Raw genomic sequence first — 22612 nt, forward strand, 5'->3', positions numbered from 1 at the left:
AATAGAATGGATTGATGTCTTAGCCCATTCAGGCTGCTATAACACAATACCTTAGACTGGGTCATTGATAAACAGCAGAAATCTATTTTTCAGAGCTGTGGAGGGAGGAAGTCCAAGACTGAGGTGCCAGCAGAATCAGTGTCTGGTGAGGGCCTACTCCCCACAGAAGATGCTTCTGTGTGTCCTCACATGGTAGAAAGGACAAGGCAGCTCCCTTCTGTCTCTTTTATAAGGGTATTAATCCATTCACGAGGGTGGAGTCTTCACAGCTTAATCATCTCCTAAAGGTTCCACCTCTTATACTGTTGCATTGAGGCTCATGTTTCAGCATATGAATATTGGCGGGGGGGAACACCAATGTCCAAACCACAGCAGTGACCCTAAAAATAAATACAGCGAGACCAGAAAGATGCTCTTAAGTGCCAGCTAACACCACTGCCTGCCAAGGGTGCTAATCCTCATAATGTCTGTTTTTTCTTCCCTAAAAGGGGAGGTTAGCAAGCATCCAAAGTTAAGGAGATACTAGAATCCAAATGAGACTCCTCTTTGAGGTAATTACAAGGACTGAGTAGGAATTTCTAGAGAAGAACCTTCTCCTCCCATGACCCTATGAACCAATGAACCTGAGTGAAGTCAATGTGAGTGCCTGTAAGTCCCTTCCCACCCCTGGTGGTCTCACCCTCTGGCTTCTGAAACTCCAGGTGCCCAGCCTGCCACGCACGGCCTTCCGTGATCTCACCGCCCCCACTGCTGCCCAGCCTCCTCCCCTACTGTCTCTGCTGGTTCCACCCCTCAGTCCTTCCAGCTCACTTGCAATTTCACAGCCATGCCCTTCTGCTATTCCCTACCATGTCTGTGCACAGCCTGCTCCTAGAACCCCCACACTGACCCAGGAACACACAGACCCCTCTGCTTCCATGGTGCTCTCTGCCCCAAACCCCTATTATTTGGACAGTGGACTGGTTGATAAACCTGTTATTTTTCTTTCTCATTTTTCTCTTATTTTTCCATCTCTGGGACTTTTTATCCTACTTTCTGAGAAATTTTCTTGACTTCATCTTCCAAACATTTCTATGGAATTTTTTTTTCAGTTCACATATACTTCATTGCCAAGAGCTCTTTCTTGTCCTAAAATTACTTCTTTTTCATCACATCTTCTGTGTTTTATGAACACAATATCTTCTCCTACCTCTTTGAGGATATTAATTCGAGTTATTATGAAACTTCCTCTTTGCTGCCTTTGTTTCTGTTTCCTCTGAGGTCCTTTTCTCTCTTTGTTTTGGCCTCTGTTTTTTGAAGGCTTTCCTCAAACGTCTACTGATCACCGATGACTGTTCCTCAATATTTAAAAATGAGACAGTAAAAAGTTGATTGCTCAGTCCGGGTTGGAGAGTTCTCCACAATGGAGAATCAAGCAGCAAGAGCCTGGAGGGTGGTTCCTCCGTGGGATGATGAGGAGGGCAGGGAAGGAAGTAGGGGTTGGAAGCATTACTCACAGTTCAGACCTTGGTTTACTCCCCTACCCATTTTCAGCCTATGCCCACCTCCACCCTCATCTCTGCATGGCCCAGCACCACAGGACTGCAGAGTAGATTTATGAGTCCAACACTCTGGACGCAGAGTTCCCACTATCCATCCCCCAGTGCACCCCATCTTCAGTGGTCCCCTCCCCTTCCAGGTCTGGAGATTTTCCAAGGTCCTGTGGGGGTGCTCTGCTTTGCTGGGATCCCCTCTCAGAGCCCAGAAATAGTTCTTCCACTCTGCCGGACCGGATTCTCCACCTGCTTTTGCTTTTTAAACATGTGCTATAGGAGTTCGTCCTTTGTCCCTGTGGATTTATACTTCCTTTATTCTTTTACAGTCTTGCTAGGGGACTCATTCATCGCCAAATAAATATTTACTGTATGACAGGTGCTCAGATAGCATTGAGCAAAAATACAAAAATCTCTGCCTGCCAGGACTCTCTCTCTCTCAGTCTCTCTCTCACTCTCTCTCTCTCTCTCTCTGCGTCTGTCTCTCTCTCTCTCTCTGTGTGTGTCTGTCTGTCTCTCTGCGTCTCTCTCTCTCTCTCTCTCCCCCCCCCGTTATTGCTCCCCTTTTGGCCTAGGCTTCCACCTGACAGACAGCAGGTTAGAGAGGGATCCACTCAGAGCACTGGCAAGACCCAGGGACCAGGGACCCTACCCATCTTAGAAAGGCCAACACTTAGTGAGATTTACCTCTTTCCTCCTCCGTAAGGGCACATGGATCCCTGGGAACCATCACAAATAGGCGATTTGTCAGCATCAGGATGATGAAAATGAGGCTGGAGGGAGCAGAGGACCCCCAGGATATTAAGCCCCTTTTCAGGTCATTGGTCAGACTTCGTGTCCACGCCTCCACCCCACACTTTCCAGTGCCAAATAGACAGGTCACCGCCATGTTAGAAATTCTCCCGTGGCTCCTCTTCAAAAAGCCTAGCCTCCTGGGTCAGTTCTCCCCACACCCTCTCTGGCCCCATGCTCTGCCCTTGGCCTGCCCCAGCCTCCACCTCTGCCATACCCACCTGCTCTCCTGTTTGATGGTGCCCTGCAGTCTGCCCAGAGTCTCTGCCCCTGCTTCGATTTCTGATTAGTTCCCAGCTCTAGGAAGTCCCCTCTGAGCCCTCCCCACCAAGAAGGGCCTGAGTGCCACACTCCTGCCCCCAGCTCTCCCCATAGCCACCAGAGATTCCTGGCAGCTCTCTGCACTTCATCCTGAGGATTGCAGTGCTCTATCTATGGCCAAAGGAGTCTTGATTCTAGAGGGGGTCATTGGACTTTTATATGGTGTGGTGTGATGTATCTAGAAATATCCTCCAATTTAAAAATTCCCGGCCCCAACGCTAACATTTCTCCCTTAAAAATGCACACTTTTTAATTGAGGCAGAGCAGAGAGTCTCAAATTAAAAATAACAGCAAAAGGGATGAAATATTAAGAACTTACTTTCAAAGGGATTAGCTTCCCACGTTGTGTTCTAGGCTGGCAGACGGTTAGAGAAATGGTTCCCAATTGCAGATTCAGGAAACTCTTTCTCAATGTCTGTCTTATCACAACACCTATAAGCGCCTTCTTACTTTTTTTGTCAATTCTTTTTCTTTCACTTAATGCACTTATTTTAAAGGAGGACATTATGTCAGTATCCTCAATGGCAAACCAACCTCACTTACTTTCCACAGAAGATATCCAGTGATATGGTTTTCCTGTATGTCCCCACCCTAGTCTCATATTAAATCATAATCTCCATAATCCCCACATGTCAAGGGAGGGCCCAGGTAAGAGGTGATTGGATCATGGGGGTGATAGTGAGTGAGTTCTCATGAGATCTGATGTTTTATAAGGCAGTTTTCCTTGCTCTGGCTCACTCTCTCTTGCCTGCCGCCATGTAATACATGCCTCTTCCCTGTCTGCCATGATTGTCAGTTTCCTGAGGCTTCCCCAGCCATTTGGAACTGTGAGTCAATTAAACCTCTTTTCTTTGTAAATTACCCAGTCTCGGGTATGTCTTCATAGCAGTGTGAAAATGGACTAATACAACTGTAAAAAATAAATTAAAACAAAATAGTAGTACCAAATTCTGGTTAGACTGGGTGCCCACCAAGGATTTGAGGCTGGATTCTACTCTCTATGTTAAAAAGGGTAATGGGAATTAGCAAATGTTATTGAGATGTTAAAGACATAATAGTACCAAGTTGAGACATTCTTCCTGACATAATTAGGAAAATTAAAAATAACTGGAAAAGGAGTAACTGCCTCCTCATCTGCCTGAGTGCTTATTCATGTCCTGTCCAGTAGCACCCACTGGTGACAGCAGGCATTTTATGAAAGACAGGCGTTAGAGGGGAGGAGGGAACTGATGAGAGGGGATGAGGATGACAGTCCATGGTGATGGTTTTCACACTTAAGGCTGCAGATCCATCACTTGGAACCTTCTTTAAACAAAAGGCAGACCAATAGCCAAGCTCCTAGAGATTCTAAAGCCCTGTGCCTGGGTCGTAGCCCTGGACTCTGCATTTTATTTTATTTTTTTCCTTTATTATGTGAGTTAAATCATTTACATTTATCGTGATTCCTGATACATTTGGACTTGTTTTTTTTCTGATTCCTATGCCCTTTATCTTTATGTTTTCTTCTTTTTTGCATTCTATAGTATTGATAGTGTTTGTTATACCCCTTGTCTTCTCCGCTGGTTTGGAAGCCCATTTCTAATTTTTATGGGTATGTAGTAGGTGTGTATATATATGTATGGGGTACATGAGATGTTTTGATACAGATATGCGATGTGAAATAAGCACATCGTGGAGAATGGACTCTGCATTTTAGTCAGCACTCTGCTGCTGGTTGGTGGAAACTTCTTTGAGAAACGCTGGCTGAGTAGATGAGTTTGTGATGGGGAAGGTCTCTTGGAGCCCCATCCCGAAGCCCCAGGCTTCCCTGCTGACTGGGGCTTGTTACCCTGGCACACTGCTGCCATCCTTGCAACATTAAAGGCGTCATCTGCAAAAGGGGTGATGATTCTACCCTGCCTCTGTGAGACCCCAGGAGATGGCTGACAGAAAGCTCTGTGGAGAGAGGTCAGGCCCTGGCTGTGCTGATGGTGAGCTCTGAAAGAGATTCCAGGGTCAACACTAAGGTCAGGGAGAAGGGAACACCAAGGAAAGAAATTCCAGAATTTAGCCCTGAACCAGGCTGCCCCCTCCCTACCTGCTGGTCAGTGGTAATGTTGAGGTTGGTAGTAGCAAATGATTGGGCATCTACTGTATTCCTTATGAGATTGTCGGCAGAGCTGGACTGGAACCCACGTCTCCAAAGCCTGTGGCATCGGCCTTTGTGCTACCCCTGGCTGCCCTTCCCCACGTTCCCTTTCTTTCCAGAACGTTCACCAGGGCCCCCTTGTATCCAGCGCATGGTCCACACTCTCCAACAGCCTTGTCTTTGTGCTGACTACACACTCCGCTCCTTGATTTCAGGAAACAGCTCCTCCTGGGCTCTCTGTTCCTCAGGAGGTGTCCAGAGCAGGAGGCCCCCCGACCCTGGTACCCTATGGTCCATGGGGTTCCCATCTCTCCACATAAAAGTCCTATGAGAGAGTGCTATGAGATGGATTGTGCCCACACACCCCCCCAATTCATACATTGAAGCCCTAACCCCCAGTACCCCAGAATGTGATTGTATTTGGAAACAGGTCTTTACAGAGGTGCTTAAGTTAAAGTGAGGTCATTAGGACGGGCCCTAATACATGCAATATGCCTGGTGTCCTTATAACAAGAGGCCATTAGAACACAGACAGGCACAAAGGGAAGACCGTGGGAGGACACAAGGTGAAGATGGCCGCCTGCAAGTCAAGGAGAAGGGCCTCAGAAGGAACCAACCCTGCGGACACCTTCATCATGGACTTTTGGACTCTAGAATGGTGAGAAAGAAAAGTCTGTTGTTCAAGACCCCTGGTCCGTGGTGTTTTGATATGGCAGCGTTCTGTTCTCCTCCTGCTGCACGTGATAAAACTTTGGGATCACCTCGCTTTGGGATCACCTTAGGGATGACTGCCCAGCTGGGGACAGTTCAGAACAGCTCCGGGCTATGGCACTGTGACTCCCAGGGTTGCAGCTGGAGCCACTACCGTCAGAGACAGGTCCTGAGGAAAGCCACTGCCTGGATCGCAGGGCCATGCTCACTGCGCAGAGCATCTGCCCAGCCCACTGCTTGCTTCTCAGGGACAATTTGAATATGTTTATTATTCTGGTGAAGCTGCTCCTATCCAGACCCATCCTGCAGCTGGCTGCGAGCTATCTCATTATCTCTTCACTTAGCAGATAAAAAAGAAAATGGAACTGAACATGCTATGTCAGAGCAACCCCATCCCCATGGCCATGCACACCCTGGTCTGTCTAATCCAGGCCCTCGCTTCCTTCCCAGCCCTCCTCCCGAGCCTTTCCAACGCTACCCAAGAGAATGCAAGAGGTCAGCCTTCTTAGAAGAGCGTTACTCTGAAGAGGTACAGGAATTTTACTGCTGCCATATCTAATTTTGTGAACAGATATTTTGTAAAGTAACTTGGGCAATAATCCTGTCCAAGCAACACACTAATGGGATCTTGAGCCAGCGACTTCTCGCTAAGCCCCTGATGGTGTGCAAAGCAGGAAGTCCAAGTCCCAGCCCACAGGAGCAGCCGGGACTGAGCACCCATGACACACAGATGCCTTCACCAGGGTGGCTGGTGACACAGGGCCCCACATGCAGAAGCGTCCGTGCTTGGTTTAATGCCCATCTCTTGCCATCTTGAAATCCTTAAAGCTTTGAGCAAATGGTCCTGCATTTTCTTTTTGCACTGGACTCCACCCATTATGTAGCTGACCCTGCTGTTACCTACAATCATGCAATCCTTAAAACAGCCTACAAGGTAGAGCTCAGATCTTCATGGTGTGGTAAGGAAATTGAGACTCAGAGGAGGGAAGGCGCCCGTACAAGGTCCCGCAGCTCATCATGGTTGTCGGTGCCAAGGTCATCGTCATCCTCTCCAGCAGCCCGCCCCTCCTCCCAGCGCTCTGGCCCACCCCCTGGGAAGCAATTTGCAGAGCAGTTACACAGCGTAAATGACGATGCTGATCATTTGTTTTTCTCCCATTCCTTGTCTTTCCCTATTGGAATGTAATCTCCATGTGAGTAAGAACTTGCCTGAGTTTTGTCCACTGTATTTTGAGTAGACAGTAGTGCCTGGCACACAGTAAGCTCTGAATACGTGCTAGAATGAATGGAAACAGATGATTTCCCAAGACTCCCTGGTTAGGAACTAGGCTGTGACCTTGGGTCCTTTATCTTCATTATTCTCCAGGTCGACACCTCAAGGAAGAACTGTTGTCCCTGTTTGATGGATGAGGAAGCCAGACTTAGAGAATTTAAGTCTCCAGGTCAGATTGTTAACAAGAGGCAGAGCCAGGCTTAGAACCCAGGCCTCTGATGCTGTTGGAGGGAGCGTCTGCTCGTGGTGTCTTCAGCCGAGCACCAAGCAAGACAGCAGCAGCCCTCTCATCTGCAGCACTAGCACAGTGGCAATCCCCACAGCCCCACGGGGCTTTAGAGTGAATGAGATTATGCCTGTGCAGTAGCCAGTTCAGTGTGGCATGGAAAATGTGGTCAACGCATGCTGGGGGCTGGCCACCTTTGTCCCTGTGCCATCTCCACCATCCTATATGGAACTCTGTTTCCTTCTTGCCTTCCCTACCCAGAGATGTGGATTCAGGAAATGGCCCATGGATTATTTGTAATACAATTCTCTTTCGGAAAGTGGCTCTGCCATGTCTGCCCCCACCTTGCTCCCACCCTGTGTCCTTGGAGCCCAGTAAAGATGATAATGGGCCTGGGTTCTGGGAGCAGCTATCTGGGTTTTTAATCCTGGCTCTTCCAGCACTTACTAGTTGGGTGTGGTAGTCAAGATTCTTCAGAGAAACAGAACCAACAGGATGTGTGCATATGAAGGAGGGAGGAAAGGAGGGAGGGAGAGAGATTTATTTTAAGAAATTGGCTTATGCGATCATGGAGGTATAAGTTCAAACTCTGCAGGCAGGCCAGCCAGCAGGAGACTCAGGAAAGAGCTGATGTTGCAGTTCAAATCCAAAGGCCATCTGCTGGCACGATTCCCCCTTGCTTGCGAGAGGCCAGTTTCTTTTCTGTTAAGGCCTCTGACTGGTTGGATGAGCCTGCCCGCATTATGGAGGGCAATGTGCTTTACTCAAAGTCAACTGACTTAAATGTTAATCCCACCCAAAAATACTCCCACTGAAACATGCAGAAGAATGTTTGCACGAATATCTGGGTACTGTGGCCCTGTCAAGTTAACTCATAAAATAAACCATCCCTCTGGTGACCCTGGGAAAGTCACTCAAATTCCTTGAGCATAAGACTCCTTCTCTGTAAAATAAATAAAATGAGTCAGCATATCCTATACCACACAGAACTGCTATGAGAATCAAATGAAATAATACATGTAAAGTGCCGTGAATGGTGTCGGATGATATAGCCATAGTTTCGCCGTGGAGTCATCTGCATTCCTCCATGGGCACTTGGCTCCTTCCCTCTCATCTGTGCCCTCCTGCCCCTTGGGTGGCAGGAATGCAGGAATGAGATGGTCCCCTGGTCCCTCTCTGTGGTCTTCCTAAAGGGAAAAATTCCCAAGAGTTCTCAGTAAAAAGACCCCAGCTTGTATCCCAGTCTCAGTTTTACTGCTTTCTGTAAGACTCTGTCTGGCGTTTTTCTTCTCCCAAGCAAGGTTTTCTTGTTTGGAAATTGAACATGTTTAAATGTTTGATGTATTCATTAAGCTCTCACCATATGCCAAGCCTGGACTCATTCTTTTGTATGCATCATTCCTTTTCATTCTCACAACAGCCGATACAGATGGACATAATTAGCTCACTTTACAGATGAAGAAACTGAGGCTCACAGAGGTCAGGGACCCGGGGGTCTTGCTTCAGAAAGAGTTAGGGTCCCTTCCAGTGTTGGCAGCCAGGGCTCTCTGACTCTTATGCGCTTTGGCAGTATGTCCCCTTGGAGGATACTCACGGAGAGACTGGGCCCTAAAAATAGCAATTCTTAAAATATTAATTCACTGGAAGGTCTCCACGTCGACTCTGCTTTCAAACCAGGGCTCACATTTCTAGTAAAATCAGGAAAAAGAAATCTCTGGTTTTGTGAGGCCACCCTGGGCCCTGCACTCAGCTGTGGGTGGGTGAGTGTGTGTGTCCGGAGCTGGAGGGTGCATATTTTTCCGCTGATCTGTGCCCACCGCACCAGCTTGTCTGACTCCTACACGCATATTCATGCTGTGCCTCAAGAGGTGATGCTCCGGCCCTCCCCCGTCACACGAGTCAAACTGAACATGCCAGACTCCTGCTCCACCTACCCGTGGGATTCAACAACTATGACAGTCATCCCAACCGGCTCCCAGAGGAATCCGAGCTGACCACTGGAGCCTCATAGTTTAATGAAGCGATGCCTACATGCTGGGTGTTGGAGACTAAGAATTCCAAAAAAGTGGTCCCCTGAACGAGCCCAGGACTCGTGGCGTCCCATTGTGAGCCACCTCAGGTGGTCTTTCTTGCCCTAGCAGCAGAGCAGAGCTCTCAGTCCCCAGGAGGCATTGGAACTGCACAGGGGCTTGTGGGAAATGCAGGTACCAGGCGCCGCCACAGAGGTGGAGGCTGTGACTGGCCTGGGGTGCTGCACTGGTAATAGGGACCCTTATTTCTGAAACCACTAGGCAGTGGACTCACCCTGAAAAGATAGGTGATGAAGCAGTTCTACCCACAGCCCCACCTACAGCCCCACCCATAGCCCCACCCATAGCTCCACCCATAGCCCCCACCCACAGCCCCCACCCATGGCTCCACTCGCAGCCCCTACCCAGAGCCACCACCCACAGCTTCCACCCACAGGCCCCACCCACACCCGCATCCCACCCACAGCTCCACCCACAGCCCCTACCCAGAGTTCCCACACACAGCTCCACCCACAGGCCCCACCCACACCCATATCCCCACCCACAGCACCCACAGGCCCCACCCACAGTTCTTGGCCCACAGCTCTGCCCTGGTGAGCATGTGCTGGAGAGGAAAGGGAAGATGCAGGAATACTGGAGGGGAAAGTGCTCTGCAGGTAGAAGCAGCAAGGTTTGCTATTCAGGCGGACGTGGGGTGTGGACAGTGCAGTCAATGGTGACACCAAGACTTCGGGAGTAAAAGGTGCTGGCGGTTTGAAAAGAAAGAGAATGCCCTCTAAAGTGGAGAATGAATGGACCAGGAGGATATCCCGGGGTTGGGGCAGCTTGAAGGACCCATAGAGACACTGTTAGGGATTGGGGATTTAGAGGGAAACTCACTTCCCTGCTTGTATTTTTCTCCAGCCACGTTCAGCTGGGTGCCTGCAGTGCGGAGTCATCAGGAAGTAGAAATTAACTAGGCTTTGGGTTCCAAATGAGGCTGAGGGAGAAACACAATTATTTCTTAGATCCCTTTTGGCTCTAAAATACCTTTCGCAATGACTCAGATAAAATCCACACGGTCAAGAAGTTTACAAGAGTCAGGAAAGTAAATTTCAAATCCCAGCTCTGGCACTAATTTCCCAGACAACTCAAAGGAAGTTTTAACTCATCTACACATAAGTCCCCTTAACTGGAAAATGACCAGGTCGTTTCTGGTGGTGGCTGGACCCTCCACTGGGTCCAACTCTCCGATTCCAATAGAAGTCATGTGGATAGAGTCAGATTCAGCCTTGATACGGACTTGAGATCTTTCCCACATTGCCCTCAGAAAGCTGGATGAGGAACATGAGACCATGGCCTGAGCATCTTTACAGAAACAGGAAGCTCTCGACGAGTCGCAGCGTCTCACAGGCCCAGCCACGTGGAGCCCGCCGGGAAGGCCGGATCCAGGAGGAAAATGAGAGACCACACGATCGTGGCAAGATGCACACTGCTGAAAGTGAGTGACATCAGACGAGAGCTGGGCGGTGGCCCCTGGGAAAGCTGGGGCTCACAATGAACTATGATTAACTGTCAGCAGGAAGTGCTCAGGGACCCCAGCCTGGACCAGGGCCTGAGCCCCAAGCCAGGACCTGATGCTGATTGGCCTTCTACGGAAGCCTGGGCCTCTCTGGGGACCTCTGGACTCAAATGCTATGGAGTTTTCGCCAACATTCACCCAGTGCCTCATGACAAATTTACAGATGGGATAATGCCACCAGTGTCTGTTGAACAGCTGCTGGGTGCTGGGCGCTGTGCCAGGGCTGCAAATCTAGGAATGGGCCCTCATTTGATGGAACTCAGCACCTCCTGGGAAGGACAAGCATCAGTCAGATAATCACACAAGTGCATATACCCTGTGCTCACTGCCAGGCCAGTGACATACAGTGAGGTACAGGGAAAACACAGACTGTAACCTGGTGCACCCAGGGCTTGAAGGAGGGCTTCTCAGAGGGAGTGACACCCGAACAGAGCTGATGGGCACAGAGGAGTTGACCAGGCAGAGATTGGGGGCTGGAGGAGGGCGCTCCAGCCATGCACACAGACACAGGACCCTGGTGTATTTGAAGCATGCACAGGTCGGTCAAGCGACTCTGCCCCTAACATCTCTGCCTCACCCAGAGGCTGGAAATGGAAGAGCACCAGATGGGCATCAGAGGAGCTGGGCTCAAATCATGCTTCTGCCACTGTTTTGTTTGTTTTTGTTTGTTTTGAGACAGAGTTTTCTCGTTACCCAGGCTGGAGTGCAATGGCACGACCTCAGCTCACTGCAACCTCCACCTCCCAGGTTCAAGTAATTTTCCTGCTTCAGCCTCCCGAGTAGCTGGGATTGTAGGCGCCTGCCACCACACCGGCTAACTTTTGTATTTTTGGTAAAGACGGGGTTTCACCATGTTGGCCAGGCTGGTCTCGAACTCCTGACCTCAGGTGATCCCACCCGCCTTAGCCTCCCAAAGTGCTGGGATTACGGGCATGAGCCACCACTCCCGACCACTTCTGCCACTTTTTAACTATGACCATGGAGAAGTCGCTTCACCTCTCCAGGCGGCAGTTTCCTCATCCATCAAAAAGAAGATAATGCTGGGTCTCTAGGGCTGGCAAGTGGATTAAATAAATCACAGTATGGGAAGGGGCTTTGTGAACTGCAAAACTGCACAAATGTGACACATGGTCATCATCATTTTGGAGTAAACTCCTCCATGTTTCTTTCTGCCATCTCCTTTTTCTTCTAAACTCCCTGCTAAGTAGGGATGGGTGCAGGGGATGGGAGAACTAATCGTCACTCACTGGGCTCTTCTGTATGCTAGGAACTGAGTAAGTCCTTGACATACATTATTTCATTTTATTCCCATTTTACAGATGAGAAAAACGGAGACCAACACAGTATTGGAGTAAGGATTTGAACTGATGTTGGTGTGTGAGGGGCTTCAAAACATGACCCATACTCACAGGGTGTCTTGCAGTCACTGCAGGACCGTAGGACCCCAGCTCTCCACACCCTTCTGTTGTTTTCCGTGTGCTACTACCATGGCTCCAGCCTTGGGGAGCTCAGGTCTGGTGTAGCAGACTGACTCACAGATCTGTCATTGCAATTTAGTGTTCTAGTTGGAAGTAGAAAGAAAGAAAACTGAGATGGGCGGGTCTGTGCAGGCTACGTGGACTGAGAAGGTCCGAGCTTCTTAAGAAGATGACTCCCTCATTGGGCCAAGGGAGGTGTGTCACAGGGCTCATCCATTCATGAAGGAATTAATTGAGCCTGGTGCATCCTTGCACATGTTTGTGAATCCCAAAAGCTTTGAAATCTCCATGAGATGTACTCGGGAATAATTAGCTGAATGCAATTGCCTTAGTAGCCGAGTTAACATCCAGGCCCCCGTGGAGTGGCACAGCTTTTGAACTGAATTAATCATTGTCAACCAGGCTGATGTTTGTTCTTTGCAGGATTAAAAAAAAAAAATCAACAACCCCCAAGCATGACTTGACTGGATTCATTTTCTCTCCCAAAGGACGAAGCAAGAATAAAATGATTTGAGTAGCAGCATGGGGTTTTACAATAGATATAAGACAGAACTACATTATTAGGCTGTGTGTACATTTAAAAAATTGCTTCCATGCCTTCAAATTAAATCATGGATCTCTAACTGGTGTATCCGGGCTGTCCCACACACGGACTCTGTAACGACTCCTCTCACCTTGGTTTCATTGTACAGTAAAATAGGGGTAACAAAACTGCCTACCTGTGATTGTCTGCTAAAGCTGCCATACAAAATACCACAAGCTGGGCAGCTTAAACAACAGAAATTAATCTTCTCACAGTTTTGGAAGCTGGAAGTCCAGGATAAGGGTGCCAGCAGGGTCGGTTTCCTCTGAGGCCTCACTCCTTGGGTTGCAGATGGCCGCCTTCTTGCTGCTCTTCACAAGGCTGTTCCTCGGCACACAGGCCCCTAATGTCTCTCCATGAATACTACTGTCCTCTTCTTACAAAGACACCAGTCAGATTGGATTTGAGTCCACTCTAATGTCCTCACTTTACCTTAATCACCTCTTGAAAGACCCTGTCTCCAGATATGGTTGCATTCAGAAACACTGGGAATAGGGACCTCCACATAGAAATTTGGTGGAACAGCAATCCATCACACTACCTGGAAGGGCTGTGCAGTAGACTGAAAATGTCCCCCCAAAGATGCCACATCCTAATCCTCATAACCTGTGCCTGTGTCACCTTACAGGGCAAAAGGAACTTTGCAGGTGTGATTTAGGTGAGGATCACCATGTAGGAAGATTCTCCTGGATTATCCAGGTGGGCCCAGTGGAGTCACAAGGCTCTTGCCAACAAGCAGGTGGTAGAGTCAGAAAAGCAGTAGGAGATACAGCTGCAGGAGCAGAGGTGGGAGTGCCTCAAGGAGGTGCTAGCAGTCAGGGAACCTGGGCAGCCTCCAGAACCTAAGAAGGCAAAGAATAGAGCTCCTCTGTTGACTTAGCCCCTGAGGTTCACTTTAAACTTCCACCCTCCAGAACTGTGAGAGAATGAATGTGAGTTGTTTGGAGTCACTCCATTTGTAGTGATTGTTACTGCAGTGGTGAGTCCCCGATATGGGTAGTTGTGAGGATTACACGAGGAGCACATGCCAAATGCCTGGGACAGCCATTGGCAGAGAAGACACACTCAGTGGGGCTCAGCTCTGCTGGCCACAGCCATCCCAATTGCAATGGGCAGTTTGGGCAGAGGCTGCATCTACAGGAGCTGCAAAATTTCCCCTTTCACATTGGTGCTTCCTGCCCCATTTGTCAAGGTGAAGTCAAGGTCCCAGAGGGTTGAGGACCCTGGGAGCTTCACAAGCTTCAAAGTTGGAGGAGGCCATGTTCAGCCCTTATGTAAGGTCTTTCATTTTTTCATATTTTCAGTAACCCTTTTCTGAATAGTGGCCTGGCCCCACTCAGAGGGCTGATGCTCCCCTGGTCCCTCTGCGTCTGTCTTCACGTGGCCTTCTCCTCTGTGTGTACCTGGTCTCCTGACAGCAGGGAGTAAATGGACAACGTCAAGCTGTACCATCAGTACCAGGACATAGGAACGCAGTGAGGTGCAGGGGGCCAGAGGAGGTCTTTAAGTAGCACAGACTGGGTGGCTTTAATCAACAGAAGTGTATTTGTTTGCAGTTCAGGAGGGGAGGCCAGAAGTCCAAAATCAAGGTGTGGGTACAGTTGGTTCTCCTGGAGGCTCAGAGAGAAGTCCCCTGCCTCTCTCCCAGTTTCCAGTGGTCTTGGGCAATCCGTGCTATGCCATGGGCTGTTAGATGCATCACTCCACATGCTACCTCTGTCCTTCTCCTCTGTGTCTCTCTTCTATGTGGCCTTCTCTTCTGTGTCTACCTGTGTCTCTTTTCTCTCTTCTTATAAGGGCACCAGTCCCTGGATTTAGGGTTCAGCCTAATCCAGGACAACTTCCTCTTAACTTATATGCAAGACAGAACTACCTTACTAGCAAAGTAATAGTTTTCTGGCAAAGACACTATTTGCTGGCACATATAGACACACACTTTCTTGCAAAGACACTATTTCTAAATAAGATCACATTATCAGGTAGCTGGGCGACATGAATTTTGCAGAGACATTCTTCAACCCTCGACAGTATCCCAGGAGGAGATTGGAGCTGAGCTGTGTCCTAAAACCTGGGTAAGAGTTCAGTAGGGAAGAGGATGTGCCATCCAGAGATAAGGCCAGGGAAAGACTGAGGCACCCGGAGCACTCAAGGTGGTCTGGACTGGCTGGGCCACAGGGCGCAGAGGGCCAAGCCTAGTGGCCAGATAAGGAAATGCCTGAAGGCCTTTGGAGTCTGGCCATTGGATCAGTGCTTTCTAAACACGTGACCACGAATGGGCCCGGGACATGTGACAACTGTGCTTCCATCTAAAATTGTGTCTTTGTGACTCTTCTGAGCTAGAATGGCTCCCTCTGCCTCCCCTCTCGTGCACAATATGATGGCAGCACTTGGCGGTTATCATTAATGACCTTAGTTGTCAGATTTTAAAGCTGACAAGTACATCTCAGTGTTCACTTTTCATCTCTGAGATTATATTGAAACATCAAATCTGGAGTCTGGCCCCAGCACCATAGGCACCACGGCCATTTGGAGGATTTATGTAAAGAAGGGACAGGATGAGATTTGTGCTTTGTAAGGACATTTGAGTCATGTTAAAAAAGAAATGCAACCTTGCATGTGGATCATGTAATAAATGAAAAGTTTCCTGAAATGTGAATAACATAATTTTTAAAAATCAAATCAGAACAAGCACGGTGGCTCACGCCTGTAATCCCAGCACTTTGGAAGGCCAAGGCGGGTGGATCACTTGAAGTCAGGAGTTTGAGACCAGCTTGGCCAGCATGGTGATACCCTGTCTCTATTAAAAATACAAAAATTAATCAGATGTGGTGGCACATGCCTGTAATCCCAGCTACTTGGGAAGCTGAGGCACGAGAATCACTGGAATTCAGAAAGCAGAGGTTGCAGTGAGCCAAGATCACGCCACTGCACTCCAGCCTGGGTGACAAAGCAAGACTCCATCTCAAAAAACAATAATTAATTAATTTAAAAATCAAATCAGATCTTTATTATAAGCATGTTCCTCAGATTATTACTGCCTACTTTAGAATTCTGGGAACGCTCATTTATTTTTTTTCATTTCCCCACCCACAGAGAGAGAACATTGATCTAGAGACCAGTGTGAGAGTAGGTCTTATCTCTACCAGTGTTTGACCTTTGATAAATCACAAGGAGGAACCAGACACATCACTGACCCTCTGAAATAGTTCTCTCTTTATCAGTAAAATAGGAGTAGCAATACCTGTCTCTAAGAGTCGTGTCAAGATGGTGACATATGGAGTGCCTCCCCAGCACCTGGTAACAAGTATCTACACTGCACGTGGCTAAATCCACATAACACACTTCAGATTGTCCCTGACATACGACCAACACTCAATAAAGTTTTGCTGTTAATACTGTCAGTACTGCTGTTAACACTGAAGCATCGTGTTGGGGGCTGCTGTTTGTATATGGTCCCCACCTCTACAAGAAGCAGGAGACAGAAGGGTGAAAGAAGTGATATTTAATGAGTAGAGCTGATGTGTTGTCATTTCTTAATTGTCACTCAGTTTCTAGGAGAATGATCCATGCCAATACAGTGAGAGATTCTAAAACTTGAGAACCAAGTTCCTTAGCATCCTATCCCACATCAGCTTGCTGATGGATGGGTGCAAAGTCCCATTCAAGCTGGCTAAGGCAGAGGCCAACAGCCAAGGTGAAGCCCTCCCATTCCTCCCCAACCCCCAGTAAATGCCTTTGGTCATGTGCCTGTTCTGTTGGCTCAGCCTCCTACTGAAATGTCTTTGCCTCACTCTGTTATTGTTAACAATTGTGCCTTTCCATGTGCCTGGCCCTGTGCTGGTTGCTGTCGTAAGAACCATCTCATCCAATCCTTACTGTAGCCATAGAGAGGGCATTATTACCCAACTTATAGGTGAGGAAGCTAATGTTCATTGTCTTAGTCCATTCTCACATTGTCATAAATACTGGAGACTGGGTTGTTTATAAAGAAAAGAGATTTCATTGACTCATGGTTCTGAAGACAGTACAGGAAGCATGGCAGCATCTGCTTGGATTCTGGGGAGGCCTCAGGAAACTTACAATCATGGCAGAAGGCAAAGTGGAAGCAGGCACATCTTACATGACGGGAGCAGGAACAAGAGAGACATTGGGGGAGGTGCCACACACTGTTAAACAGCCACAACTCACTGTCATGACAATAGCACCAAGGGGATGGTGCGAAACCATTCAGGAGAAACCACCCCCATGATCCAGTCGCCTCCCACCAGGCCCCACCTCCAACACTGGGGATTACAATTTGACATGAGATTTGGGCGGGGACACAGATCCAAACCCTATCACTCACCCAGGGCAGTGTGCTCCTGTCTGCATGGTCAGCAAGAGGCAGACTCAGGACTGGATCTCACGTCTCTCTTCTCTGTCCTTTACTACCTCCCTTTCCCTCTCGCATGAATATGGATAGCATGTTCCCTTCACTAGCGATAAAATAGCCACAGATTTTTACTTCACTTAGTTTAGCTTTCCCCTCCAGGTTTTTGTATTTCTCTTTACTGCTGCTTAAGATTGCCAGCATAGAATATTGAGAAGCCCCCTGCCAAAAGACACATGCAGAAACATCCTGGTGGCCCTGCTTGGCAGTCTGGGCATGGGTACCTCTGGATCAGAGCCATTTCTATGCTGTTTTTTAAAATAGCCCAGCTGACATTTTATGCTTTGTTTTATTTGAGGGCTGGGGAATAATTCAAGAGCAGCGCCGGGTTTTATAGCTCTGCATGCATACTTTCCATCAAAGTGTCATTTTGCCCAGCTCTGAAATTATGGGCCTGTCCTCAGAAAACATTGTCACCGCCTTCCCATCCACGCAATGCTCCTAATGCCCTTTCTGAACGTTCAAACCCATTTTCAACAGGATGACGCGCTGGAGCTGAGATATGATCGATGTGAAAAATAGAGCTGGAGGAAACGGTCCTGAAACCGGCTAAACTAAAGGCTCTGCTAAGATGCTTTCCCCATAAAATGCTATTCTTATTAAATCTCAAGTGATTGAGATTCTCCGTCTCCTCCACGCAGCTTTGCAGGCGTCTGTCCAGCAAGTCTCCTTTGAAAGAGACCTAATTTGCTAAAGGCTCAAGAATCTGCCAGTCTGTCTCTGAGTTTCTCCCCAGCTGCTTTTGAAAGAGCAATGACAGTCCTATCACTGTGACTTATTTCAGCACTTCTTCCACACTGCACTGGGACGGTGTGAAGCACTGAATAAATGTCATTGTACACTCAGCAACAGTGAGATGGCTGCTGCTGTGTTCCCATTTCCCAAATGAGGAAAATGAGGCTCAGAGTAAGTGGCCCAAGATCATATAGCTAGAGAATTAATTTTCTATTGCTGTGCAGCTAATTACCACTAACTTAACAGCTTAAAATAACTTACATTTATTTTCCCTCCATTTCCATGGCCCAGGAGTCCAGGTGGGCTTAACTGGATTGTCTGCATAGGGTCTCACAAAACAACAATCCACATGCCCAGGCTGCACTCCTTTCTGGAACACGCTGTGGGGTCCTCTCCCAGGCTCTTGCGGTTGTTGGCAGATTCAGCTCTTGTGGCTGCAGAACTGAGGTCCCGTTCTCTTGCTACACATAGACCAGTGGTCACTCTTCCTCCCAGGGACACCTACATTCCCCGCCATGTGGCTGGCTCCCACATGGCAGCTCATGTCTGGAGCTCTCACTCCAGTCTGCCAAGACAGAGTCATACAATGTAATATAATCCCGGGACTGCCATCCCACCAACTTTGCCCTGACATAACTGAATTAACAGGGTGACACCCATCACCTTTGTCAGCTTCCATGGCTAGAACCACATCACAGGACAGATCATTTATGTTCTCATCCTCCTACTTCCTCATCTGCAAAATGAGAACTCGCTCATTAGGTGGTGCACAGCTCACCTTTTCTTGCCATTCAGTTGTCAACCCAATGTCACCTCTTCTTAAAAGTCTTCCTGAGCATCTACCAAAACTAGGGTCCCTCTATTAGTCTTTTTTCTAGACTCTGGTTTGCCTTCTTCACCTGCCCCAGTTTACAATCCTGCCATTGATTCCTGTGCCTTCTGGCCTGCCTCTCCTAGAATGCAAGCTCCATTCGGCTGGGTCTGTCTTGTTCATGACATGTCCTTCATGACCACAAAGGGTACACCCCGTAAATGCTTGAGATTCAACTCTGTGCTAAGAGCCAGCACAGAAGCAATGTGTGTTATGTATCAGGTATTTAATCCACACAGCAAAGGAAACTGAGGCAGAGGCAGGGATCATGCAGATAGTCCAGCTCATGGACTATCACCCAGACTGTCCAGCTCATGGACTGAACTCTCCCAAACAGAACAACCCCTTTCCTTGGCTCTGTGGGGTCTAGGAACCAAGCTGGGCACATCTGTGCCCCATTCTGTTCTCAGGATATGAGACACTGTGAGCCGGTGCAATGTGGATGTGGGGGCGCGGCCAGGCACTGGGCTTGTCCAAGGCCATGCTGTGGTTGGTGGGGCCCTAGCTGCCCTTTGAGGTTTGCCCTCCCCTCTATCAGCTCTCCTTCCACTGTGCCAGTTGTGTTAGGTTCCTGGGACTGCCACAGCAAATTACTGCAAAATTGGTGGCTTAAAACAGTACAAATTTATTCTCTCATGATTCTGGCCAGAAGTCCAAAATCAAAGTGGAGTCATGGCTGTGCTTATTCTGGAGGTTCAGGAGGGAATCCACTCCTGGCCTGTTCCAGCTCTGGGTGACTCCAGGCATTCCTGGTTTATGGCTGCATCACTCCAGTCTCTGCTTTCATCTCCCCATGGCCGCCTTCTCTCCTGTGTCTGCATCCAAATCCCTCCCCCTACTTTGCTCCTATAAAGACACGAGTCTTTAGAGTCCCCCCTAAATCCAAGATAATTCATCTCGAGATCCTTAAGTAATTGCCTCTGCAAAGACTCCATTTCCATATAGGGTCCCATTCTGAGGTTCTGGGTGGACATGAATTTTGGAGGGACACCATTCAACCCAGTACACCAGATCACATCTTCTTGGGTCTGTCATCCCACCCTCGCCTCACCTGTGTCCTGACTCTAACTCTATCTTTAGGCTGTGGCCCTTGGAGGCATTTTGTAGCTCACATTCCCTGGGCCACAGCCACATCCTCCCTGGTCCCCACACCACACATTAAATCATCTCAGTCCCGGTGATACCTTAAGAGATAAAGCTTGAGCATTTGCTGCTGTGTTTTCATTCTTGACATGTATTTTCTTTTCTCTTTTCTCATCTTTTGTTGAGAAATCCTGCTGGGAGCCACCCTGGACAGGGAGCAAGCATTTGCTGACTTCATTCACAAGCACTTGACTCTAGGCCTTCTGCCTTTTGTTTTAGTTTTATAAGTTACCAAGTTCATCCCTCCCATGTGGCTCCATGTGTGTCTCTGCAGTAATCTCTTTGTTCACAGTGGAGGCTTTGTGACCTCGGCAGCAGGGGCCCACATACTCAGTGCTCCTCAGTACTCATGGGCTTGAAAAGTCACAATGAAAATAAAAATTTAAATGTATAGGTTAAGTGCTTCTTTCATCCCCAAACCCATAGGCATTGCATTGCATTACTACCAATTACCACAGTGTGTTTTTGGGTAGAGTTAATATTTGATAAACTCAGGAGCAGTTGCTCTTTATTTTGAAGAAAGCTATCATTAGTCTCAGTAGATTTGACATTTGTTATAAATGAGTGAAAATTTATGCATTTGTAAAATCTATGGTTTTAATGCAGAGCTTCACCAAGTGTGTACACGTTAATAATAAGTAAACTGGAGCTGAAGTTGTTCTTCTCTCACTTTCATTCTTCCATCCTTATACTTAGTAGTGTTTCACATGTGTCTACCACTGTGTCAGGCACTGTGCTAGGTACAGGCATGTAGACGTAAAGAAAGCAAAGCCTCAGCCTTCAAAATGTTTCACTTGGAATTGAGAGGCCTTTTGTTCTAATGGTGATGTAGAGCAGAACTTTCCAGAAACTCCTCAGCCCAGATTTTGCCCCATGTGTGTCACTATGTTACTCTTAAAAGAGGTCAGGAAACTTTCTCCATAAAGGGCCAGATAATCAGCACTTGAGGCTTTGACGACCACGTTAATCTCTGTTGCATGTTCTTCTGTGTGTGCATGGGTGTGTGTGTGTATATATGTTGTTTTGTTTTTACAGTGCTTTAAAGATGTTAAAGTGATTCTTAGCTCCCAGGCCATACAAAAACTGGCCCAGGGCTGGATTTGGCCAAGAGCCATAGTTTGCCCATCTCTGACCACGACAACTTCCAAACCCTCATTGAGCTCAAATGGATGCCATGACACCTGCAGGGAGCCCTGGTGGGATGGCTCAGCTACCTCAGGGTGGGCAGGTGCCTCCCCTTGCTGGCACTGATCACATGCTCAGTGAGCAATCACTGCTGTTACCATTACAGCTGGAGCTGAGAGGCTAAAAATTAAGAATATTCAGGAAAAAAATATTCAAACAATCTACTTGCATTTCCAGGAAAGATAAGAGGCAATAAGAACACAGGTATCCCATTATCTTACCAATTACTGTCACGCTCCCTGTCTGAGGCCTCAGGTCAGGGAGAGGTGAGCAGCCTGGGTGTTGCCAGCATTTGTCCTGATGTGGCGCTTGTGGATGTACTCATCTGTGGGCTCAGGAACTACATTGCCAGCTTCTTTGTTTTCTTTTACAGAGACATCAAGCCAGATAACATCCTGCTGGATGAACACGGTAAGCCTGCTATGAATCCTTTACAGGGACTCTCAGTGGAAAGTTTGAGGCACTGGGAAATGGTGCGGGGGTGGGGGTTGGCTCTTGCTGAGTTGGACATTGGTATTGGCTAGAAACCTTCTCTTGTTTCAATCCTGGTGGATGAACATCTGTGTAAATTTCTGGTCCATGTACTGCCGTGGTAAGTTGAATCAAAGTTATTTAAAGTGTTCACATCAGATGTCATTGCTGTTCATATCCCTGTGTGAGGACGACAGAGCCGCCGTGAGGATGAGCATGGGGTCCCGGTATTCCAACCCCAGCTCCCTCACCTATGAACGTGTGGCTTCAGAAGTCACCCACCTCTCTGAGCCTCAATGTAATTTTCTGTAAAATGGGGAAAAGGCCCCTCCCTTGCAGGGTGTTCATGGGGATGAAATGAGAGTGCACACTCAATTCTAGCAAGCAGAGCTTAATACTTGACAATCCACTAAGCATTTACTCATCTATTGGCTATGTTAGGCTTCTCAAAATTTCCTTTATGTGCACACAGATCTTCTAGACATCTTCTCAAACTGACTTAGTAAGTCTGAGATGGGACTAGACTCTGCAAACTCCAGAGTCTGCAAAGCTCCCAGGTGGCTGATGCTACTGGTCCGTGGACCACACTTTGAGTAGCAAGGCACCAAGTCAATGGCTCTCTAACTCTGGCCTTACCAGAATTACCTGGGGGGACCTGGTAAAAATCAGAGGTCAGGCCTGGTCCTGCTTCAGCGAGCCTGGGCTCCTGTGTTCTGGATCAGAATTCTGGGGATGGGATGCCCAACAAAGTTTAAGAACCATGAGCCTAGGGCTCAGACCAAGAATGCTCAGTGGACTTGACAATCCATTGCGGCTGATGCCAACAGGAGCCTTATAGCCTTGAAAACTAAATTCATGGCCAGGCGCGGTGGCTCAAGCCTGTAATCCCAGCACTTTGGGAGGCCGAGACGGGCGGATCACGAGGTCAGGGGATCAAGACCATCCTGGCTAACAGGGTGAAACCCTGTCTCTACTAAAAAATACACAAAAACTAGCCGGGCGAGGTGGCGGGTGCCTGTAGTCCCAGCTAATGTAGTCCCAGCTAATTGGGAGGCTGAGGCAGGAGAATGGCATAAACCCGGGAGGCGGAGCTTGCAGTGAGCTGAGATCCGGCCACTGCACTCCAGCCTGGGCAACAGAGCG

General features: G+C 48.2%; 1 protein-coding gene across 1 annotated transcript in view; it reads left to right on the forward strand.

Moving 5' to 3' along the window:
* Positions 1-22612, forward strand: part of LOC105538071 (serine/threonine-protein kinase 32B-like) — a 132786-nt gene that overhangs the window by 48047 nt on the left and 62127 nt on the right. Inside the window, exon 3 of the mRNA XM_011977804.1 lies at positions 21372-21409. Coding sequence (XP_011833194.1) covers positions 21372-21409 — 38 coding nt within the window. The remainder of the gene's footprint in view (positions 1-21371; positions 21410-22612) is intronic.

Source organism: Mandrillus leucophaeus, unplaced genomic scaffold (assembly GCF_000951045.1).
Source record: "Mandrillus leucophaeus isolate KB7577 unplaced genomic scaffold, Mleu.le_1.0 Scaffold1841, whole genome shotgun sequence".
Lineage (NCBI taxonomy): Eukaryota > Metazoa > Chordata > Mammalia > Primates > Cercopithecidae > Mandrillus > Mandrillus leucophaeus.